The sequence below is a fragment of the Colobus angolensis genome, unplaced genomic scaffold, assembly GCF_000951035.1.
Source record: "Colobus angolensis palliatus isolate OR3802 unplaced genomic scaffold, Cang.pa_1.0 Scaffold182, whole genome shotgun sequence".
NCBI lineage: Eukaryota > Metazoa > Chordata > Mammalia > Primates > Cercopithecidae > Colobus > Colobus angolensis.
Genome location: NW_012114955.1, coordinates 3,156,025 through 3,165,025, shown reverse-complemented (window position 1 = coordinate 3,165,025; position 9,001 = coordinate 3,156,025). Strand labels below are relative to the sequence as shown.

The window sequence follows — 9,001 nt, the reverse complement described above, 5'->3', positions numbered from 1 at the left end:
GCTCTCAGAATTGATGACTTTTGGTTGTTGTTGTTGTTTTATTGAGACGGAGTCTCACTCTGTTACCCAAGCTAGAATGCAGTGGTGTGATCTTGGCTCACTGCAACCTCCGCCTCCTGGGTTCAAGCAATTCTCTTGCCTCAGCCTCCCGAATAGCTGGGAAAACAGGCACGTGCCACCACGCCTGGCTAATTTTTTTGTATTTTTAGTAGAGACAGTGTTTCACCATGTTGGTCAGGCTGATCTTGAACTCCTGACCTCAAATGATCCATCGCTTTGGCCTCCCAAAGTGCTGGGATTACTCATGTGAGCCACCATTCCCAGTCGACTTTTGAATAGACACTTCCATGGGGTCAGGGGATATGCCATGCAATTACTACACTTGGCATATTGTTTTCATTTCAGATTGACGTACATCAGTTAGAATATGAATTGTAGCTTTCTCAAATGAGATTAAAAAAGAAAAAGGAACCCAACGCCATGTCCTATGAAAAAAAGTTCAAGACATTGGCAATGTTTAGCCGGGAAGAGACAGAGCTTAGGAGGAATGTGATGGATTTCTTCAAAATGTTTAAGGACTCTGTGGAAGAAGGACTAGATTTGTTCCTTCTGGACTATAGGGTAAAAGTTACAGGGAGATATCTATCGGCTGATCAAAGGTGAAATCTTTTTCTTTTCTTAGGTATAGAAAGATTGATCACTTGATAGTGAGATTATGGAGGGGCTAGGAGGGTCAGGTAAACAGACTGGATGACATAAGATTCTTTCTGAAAGACTCTGATTCTATGACCTTTAGTAATGATATAATTATTACTTCACAACATCCCATTCCATGGCCTTCTCATTAAGGAGAATGGAATGTGGATGATGTAGCCATCTCCAAGAAAGGAAGGTAAAGTCCCATGGATCTATTTCCCAATTTATTGCCAAATGTTTAGTTTCCCAAGGACTTCACTGGTTGAATCCTTCCCCAAACTGGGTAACTTTCTTTGCCATTCACTTCCAACGGCCAGCAGGCAAATTTAATCAATTACTTAGGAAACTGAACAGGCTTTGGACAAGTCATCTGTCAATGAAAAGAGTGTTTTCCCTCCCAGGGAATGGCTTCCTCTGATTCTGGTTTCTGAGTTCCCACTTCCCCCTCTGACAGGTTTTGTTGCATCATTGTAGGGGAATTGGAACTTAATCCAGGAACGCGGTCCAAACTTAAAATCCCAAGAGACTCAGCTTACTCCCTTACTCTTCTTCCCTCATTTCCCTACAGGAAAGTCATCATCGGCACAAACCCACTGAGAACCTCTGGCTGCCCCGCATGCCTCAGAAAAAAAAGTTAAGATCTAAGTTGAAACCAATCTTCCCTTTGATACTGTCGGATGATCCTACATCCAAGAGAGAACAATGGTTTAGGTGAAATCCTGCTTCTTCTTGTACTCACTTTCTTTCCTATCTTTTCCCTATTCATGTTTCTGCTCTAAAAGGGAAGTAAGTCTGTGTGTCTTAGAGGTATAAAAGTCTCTGGGATTGGGGTAGGGGATGGGGTAGAAGGGGCTTGGAATAAATTTAATGACATACTCTTTGGTTATACAACTGCATGATAATAAGATATGACTTCCCCTACATGACCCTAACCTCACTTACACTCGAATCAAAGAGAAACAGTCATGTAAAACCAAGGTTTTGCATTAGCAATGGTTTCAAGATTGAGGGGAAATAGTCCAAGGTCTGTGCTTTGAAGAAACAGAAAAAAAAAAAAAAAAGTGCCCTCAGTGCAAGTTAGGCGCTATATCACAGGAACAATGTGCTATGAGAACACATTAGACAAAAGAGGTTTTATTTGAAACTACTTACAAGAGCAGCCTATCTGTAGTTTAGAGAGGAGAGAAGAGATTCTGGAGTTCCTTCAAAGGTTTATTTACAGTGCTAAGTTCAGAAGCATCCCTTGCCATGGAACAATACTCCTACTTGGCACCAATCAACAGCCTCCTATCATTGTCTTGTCTTCTTCGAGAATGTAGCCAACTTTAAAGTGAAGGCCGGGCGCGGTGGCTCATGCCTATAATCTCAGCACTTTGGGAGGCCAAGGTGGGCAGATCACTTGAGCTCAGGAGTTCAAGACCAGCCTGGTCAACATGGTGAAAACCGTCTCTACTAAAAATACAAAAATTAGCCAGGCGTGGTGGCAAATGCCTGTAATCCCAGCTACTTGGGAGGCTGAGGCAGGAGAATTGCTTGAACCTGGGAGGCGGAGGTTGCAGTGAGCTGAGATTGCGCCACTGCAGTCCAGCCTGGGCGACAGACTCTGTCTAAAAAAAAAAAAAAAAAAAAAAAGAAAAGACTCAAACCATGAGGAAGAAAGGTAGTGAAAAGGCCATGAAGTAGAGTCTGGGAAGGCTGAAGTTATAGGGAAGTAGGAAGTAGAAGTAAACAAGCAGAAGCTACAGATAGAAAAAAACCACACACATATATATATTTATTTATGGAGTAAAGGTGAGGAGTGAACAAGGTAGAGGGAGGAGAAGGAAGCAGATGGGAAGAAAGTAGGAGAAACGTGTGAGTGATACGTTTGCATTAAGACAGTGGTCCTTCGCTAGTGTTATCTTGGATTCCAAATAACTTTTCAGGATTCCAATAACTTTTCAAGATCAAAAGTTATTTCAAATAACTTTTACTGTTTTTCTGATATGAGGTCCAGCTCTCCTAGAGTTTTGCTCTTCTTCTGGCTGGATAGTTATCTATATCTTAGTTATTAGGCACATGTGCTCTTACGGTAAAACACCTGTTATTTAAGATAACTCAAATGGATTTCTTTCCCTTAAAATTATTAGGTTGGTGCAAAAGTAACTGCAGCTTTTGCCTTTATAATTGCAAAACTGCAATTACTTTTGCACCAACCTAATACAAGAGCTTAAAGAGAGTAAGCTCAGAATTGAAAAGACATGGTTCAGAAGCAGCAAGTGTTAAAGACAAAAAGGCTTTAAGATTCTGATAGCAAAAGCTCAATATGTTAATCAATTAGTTTGGTCATTTATTCATTCAACAAACATTTATTGAACATCTACTATGTGCCAGGCACTATTAGGGGTGCTAGGGATATATTAACGGCTAAGACCCAGTCTTTGCTCTAATGAAGCTTAATTCCAGTGACTTCGACCACAAACAAATGATCACACAGACAATGTATAATGTGCTGAATGCCATGACAAAGCAGGATAAGGAGATGGAATGTGACGGATGTGAGTGGCAATGTTAGATAGTGCAGTTAAGAAGGCTCAGCTGGGCATGGTGGCTCACCGCCGCCTGTAATCCTAGCGCTTTGGCAGGCCAACGTGGGCCGATCACGAGGTCAGGAGTTTGAGACCAGCCTGGGCAACATGGTTAAACCCTGTCTCTACTAAAAATACAAAAATTAGCTGGGTGTGGTGGCATGCACCTGTAATCCTAGCTACTCAGGAGGCTGAGGCAGGAGAACTGCTAGAACCCAGGAGGCAGGGGTTGTAGTGAGCTGAGATCACGCCATTGCACTCCAGCTCTGGGTGACACAGCAAGACTCTGTCTCGAGGAAAAAAAAAAAAAAAAAGAAGGCTCTCAGAATTGATGACTTTTGGTTGTTGTTGTTGTTTTATTGAGACGGAGTCTCACTCTGTTACCCAAGCTAGAATGCAGTGGTGTGATCTTGGCTCACTGCAACCTCCGCCTCCTGGGTTCAAGCAATTCTCTTGCCTCAGCCTCCCGAATAGCTGGGAAAACAGGCACGTGCCACCACGCCTGGCTAATTTTTTTGTATTTTTAGTAGAGACAGTGTTTCACCATGTTGGTCAGGCTGATCTTGAACTCCTGACCTCAAATGATCCATCGCTTTGGCCTCCCAAAGTGCTGGGATTACTCATGTGAGCCACCATTCCCAGTCGACTTTTGAATAGACACTTCCATGGGGTCAGGGGATATGCCATGCAATTACTACACTTGGCATATTGTTTTCATTTCAGATTGACGTACATCAGTTAGAATATGAATTGTAGCTTTCTCAAATGAGATTAAAAAAGAAAAAGGAACCCAACGCCATGTCCTATGAAAAAAAGTTCAAGACATTGGCAATGTTTAGCCGGGAAGAGACAGAGCTTAGGAGGAATGTGATGGATTTCTTCAAAATGTTTAAGGACTCTGTGGAAGAAGGACTAGATTTGTTCCTTCTGGACTATAGGGTAAAAGTTACAGGGAGATATCTATCGGCTGATCAAAGGTGAAATCTTTTTCTTTTCTTAGGTATAGAAAGATTGATCACTTGATAGTGAGATTATGGAGGGGCTAGGAGGGTCAGGTAAACAGACTGGATGACATAAGATTCTTTCTGAAAGACTCTGATTCTATGACCTTTAGTAATGATATAATTATTACTTCACAACATCCCATTCCATGGCCTTCTCATTAAGGAGAATGGAATGTGGATGATGTAGCCATCTCCAAGAAAGGAAGGTAAAGTCCCATGGATCTATTTCCCAATTTATTGCCAAATGTTTAGTTTCCCAAGGACTTCACTGGTTGAATCCTTCCCCAAACTGGGTAACTTTCTTTGCCATTCACTTCCAACGGCCAGCAGGCAAATTTAATCAATTACTTAGGAAACTGAACAGGCTTTGGACAAGTCATCTGTCAATGAAAAGAGTGTTTTCCCTCCCAGGGAATGGCTTCCTCTGATTCTGGTTTCTGAGTTCCCACTTCCCCCTCTGACAGGTTTTGTTGCATCATTGTAGGGGAATTGGAACTTAATCCAGGAACGCGGTCCAAACTTAAAATCCCAAGAGACTCAGCTTACTCCCTTACTCTTCTTCCCTCATTTCCCTACAGGAAAGTCATCATCGGCACAAACCCACTGAGAACCTCTGGCTGCCCCGCATGCCTCAGAAAAAAAAGTTAAGATCTAAGTTGAAACCAATCTTCCCTTTGATACTGTCGGATGATCCTACATCCAAGAGAGAACAATGGTTTAGGTGAAATCCTGCTTCTTCTTGTACTCACTTTCTTTCCTATCTTTTCCCTATTCATGTTTCTGCTCTAAAAGGGAAGTAAGTCTGTGTGTCTTAGAGGTATAAAAGTCTCTGGGATTGGGGTAGGGGATGGGGTAGAAGGGGCTTGGAATAAATTTAATGACATACTCTTTGGTTATACAACTGCATGATAATAAGATATGACTTCCCCTACATGACCCTAACCTCACTTACACTCGAATCAAAGAGAAACAGTCATGTAAAACCAAGGTTTTGCATTAGCAATGGTTTCAAGATTGAGGGGAAATAGTCCAAGGTCTGTGCTTTGAAGAAACAGAAAAAAAAAAAAAAAAGTGCCCTCAGTGCAAGTTAGGCGCTATATCACAGGAACAATGTGCTATGAGAACACATTAGACAAAAGAGGTTTTATTTGAAACTACTTACAAGAGCAGCCTATCTGTAGTTTAGAGAGGAGAGAAGAGATTCTGGAGTTCCTTCAAAGGTTTATTTACAGTGCTAAGTTCAGAAGCATCCCTTGCCATGGAACAATACTCCTACTTGGCACCAATCAACAGCCTCCTATCATTGTCTTGTCTTCTTCGAGAATGTAGCCAACTTTAAAGTGAAGGCCGGGCGCGGTGGCTCATGCCTATAATCTCAGCACTTTGGGAGGCCAAGGTGGGCAGATCACTTGAGCTCAGGAGTTCAAGACCAGCCTGGTCAACATGGTGAAAACCGTCTCTACTAAAAATACAAAAATTAGCCAGGCGTGGTGGCAAATGCCTGTAATCCCAGCTACTTGGGAGGCTGAGGCAGGAGAATTGCTTGAACCTGGGAGGCAGAGGTTACAGTGAGCCAAGATCATGCCACTGCACTCCAGCTTGGGTGACAGAACAAGACTCGTGTCTCAAAGTCAATACATAAAATAAAATAAAATAAAAGTGAATGGTTCCATGAATCCGCCTGCCCTAGGATCTACTAAACAAAGAACTTTCTTTGTTAAGGTTTTCCACCGACAATGATTTCAAGAGCGAAGGGAAGTATTCAAAAGTCTATGCTCTGAGGACGCAGAAAAAAATGTACCCTCAGCTCACCTTTGCTCCAGTCCATGAGAGAGGTATGAGGAAAGATGGTAAGCTTCTCTCTTTCAAAGCAAAGGCTTACTGGACTGAGATGTGGGCTGGAGATACAAACCATGAGGATTATCGACGTGGCAAACTGGCTTCTCTCGTGGTAGTCCTGGAGACTATTTTTCCCTATAGCATGGAAGCTAATAACAAATAGAGGCTCAAGAGGTGCAAAGCTTCTGACCCTGTTTAAATCCTCAAATTTCAAGAAAACTCTAGCAGTGTTTACTAAGCTGTATCACCCAGCACTTTTAAGAGTTTTTGCCACATTGATGTATTATTTGCTCTGTTAATTTACTTAGCATTTTTCTTCAAAAGGATTTTAAAAAATTCTTGTCCTAATTAATACTATATCACTGACATCATGGTTTTGATGTACAAATTATATGTTTTTCTGAAACACTTAAGTCAAATTTATAATAATGAAATTTTAAAATGTTTATCTATGTATCACCTAGAACCACCCAGTGGTATGCATATTATACTTTGAAGAAAAAACTGCTTTAAAAGGGCCAAAGGATAAGTCTGTGTGTCTTAGAGGTATAAAAGTCTCTGGGATTGGGGTAGGGAATGGGGTAGAAGGGGCCTGGAATAAAGTTGTATGGCAGAGGGTACAATGAGAATCCTCCTCACATATTATCATTTATTTAACAATATTTCTAGGGTTCCTACTAAGTGTTAGACATTTATCAAGCACCAACAATAGCACTTTCAGTATGTGAAAGAGATGAAACAGATTATAAAAGGCCTTGAGAGGCTGGGGGTGTCTGTAATCCCAGCGGTTTGTGAGGCTGGGGCAGGAGGACTGCTGGAGGCCAGGGGCTTGACACTAGCCTGAGCAATATAGTGAGATCCTGTCTCTACAAAAATTAATTTTAAAAAATTAACAGGGTGTTGTGGCATGCACCTGTAGTCTGAGCTACTTGGGGGGCTTGAGGAAGGAGGATCGCTTGAGCCAAGGAGTTTAAGGTTGCAGTTAGCTCTGATTGTACCATTGCACTCCAGCCTGGGTAACAGAGTAGACCCTGTCTGAAAAACGAACAACAACAATAACAAAACATAAATAACAAAAATAACAATAGCAAAATATAAAAAATACCACAATGCCTTAAATATTATTTAAATAAGGGTTTGGATTTCATTCAGTAGGCAGTTTGGACCCAGTGAAGAATTTCAGGGCACTGAGTACACATTTGTGATTAGATACATAATTGGTGGGTCCTCAGACTTCACCAGCTCATGGTTTTAAGACAAGGTCCATTTCTCCTACTAGCTTTCTCTCCTCAAGCAATTTCTGAGACTCCCTAAAGTATCCTTGCCTTTCCCAAGAAGCCATTGTAGTGATTGCTCAACCCCTTTGCCAGCCATCCTCAGTCCAAACAGTCCTGATACCAGAGACCTGGAGTCATATTATACCATCCCTTAACTGGCTTCTTCAGGCTTCCCTGCTCCTGCTATACCTATTTGCTACCACACCCCATCCCATTTCCACCTACTGCTGCTCTTAACTCCGTAAACACTGCACAGCTAAAACCAACCTGTGGTATTAAACAAAACTTCACAGATACACAGAAAAGTCGAAGAACAGCAGAGAATGATTTATCTTGCTTTACAAGGGGCTCGTCTTAGGGTCAGCTTCAAATGTGAACTCAGGTCCTTCTACTTCCCAGCAGGTCTCCGGGGCATTACCCATTCTTGGGAACCTCTGGGCCTATTATCTACACTGTCTCTGCCTAGGTTCCCAACACTCTTGGGCCAAGGAAGAGGAAGAGAATGTTTCCTTCCCCAAAGCCTATTTTATTTTCACCCCCAGAATAAATGCGTGCAGACTTCTATTTCCTTCAAGAAAAACTCCACCTACAAAGTATGACTTGAACTTTACAAGCCATATAAAGCAAACATAGGAGTTAATAATAGTACATTTAGCCAAGCCGGAGGTAAATCTTAAATGATACCATATGTAGGATATCAACAGTTCATCTTAAATCTATATTTAAGGGAAAGAATTTCCCTAGGATGTAGAATGTAATCTAGGTTAGAATTTCTCTAATTTTGCAGGGGCATGATCCTGTTGAGTATAGACTCAATTTACATTTTCTAAACAGTAATGCCACTGAAGCCAAAGGCAAACTTTCTTAGCCACACTCTTAGACAAGAGAACAGAAAGCCAGCATACACTCAGAAAGAGGAACATGAGTTAGGAATGAATGCACGTTAATTTAGAGAGTTTCCTAAGTGTCAATATGGTGTCAGACGGAATCATTGAAAGAAGTAGGCTTGAACAAAGAAGGCTCTAAACAGGCAGTGTGTTTTACACTGGGTTTTGATGAAATGAAGGAATCCAAAAGTTATAAAATAGGTTGGGAATGGTATTACACGGTCCGAAATCTTTAAAGACCAGCCTTTAAAGGTCCCTTCAAGTGGGTCTCCTTCACATCTCACATTAAGCATCCTTCGAGTACTTCTGAAAAGCCACGTTCACCAGGGTGCCTGTGCTTTGTCGTAGCTTCCAAGAAGTCAGCGAGTGAAAGGCCGATTTCCAAGGTGATTCGGGAACCACTGACACTCGCATCGCTCCTGGAAGAGATGCCCACCAGAACGGCGCCCGGGGAGAGCGCCTTCCGCAACGGGAGGGCCCCGCAGTGGATTATCAAAAAGGCCACGGTCATCGGGTGAACACAGACCCCTCAGTCCTCCCGCCTCGCTCTCCTGAGACTGAGGGGTCCCAGAGGTCGCCAACCAAATAAAACCACATTCCTGCTGCTGCGGGCGTGGGCTGCCGGGTCACGGGCAGGGAGGGTCTCGCCGAAACCTCCCGCGGCTGCCGAAGGAGGAGAGGGCGTGGTTGCGTCCCCGGGGGCCGAGGGCGGCCGAGAAGGGCGGGCCTTG

At 42.6% G+C, this 9,001-nt stretch overlaps 1 protein-coding gene across 3 annotated transcripts in view; it reads left to right on the top strand.

Annotated features, from left to right (window-relative positions):
* The window catches only part of TSGA13 (testis specific, 13), a 24,581-nt gene extending 15,707 nt beyond the window's left edge, over positions 1 to 8,874 (top strand). For all 3 annotated transcript variants that reach the window (XM_011939623.1, XM_011939624.1, XM_011939625.1), the window contains 3 exons: positions 1,265 to 1,407; positions 5,990 to 6,117; positions 8,619 to 8,874. In XM_011939623.1, the coding sequence (XP_011795013.1) occupies positions 1,265 to 1,407; positions 5,990 to 6,117; positions 8,619 to 8,788 (441 nt within the window). In that variant the 3' untranslated portion in view covers positions 8,789 to 8,874. The remainder of the gene's footprint in view (positions 1 to 1,264; positions 1,408 to 5,989; positions 6,118 to 8,618) is intronic.
* The last annotated feature ends 127 nt before the right edge of the window (positions 8,875 to 9,001 follow it).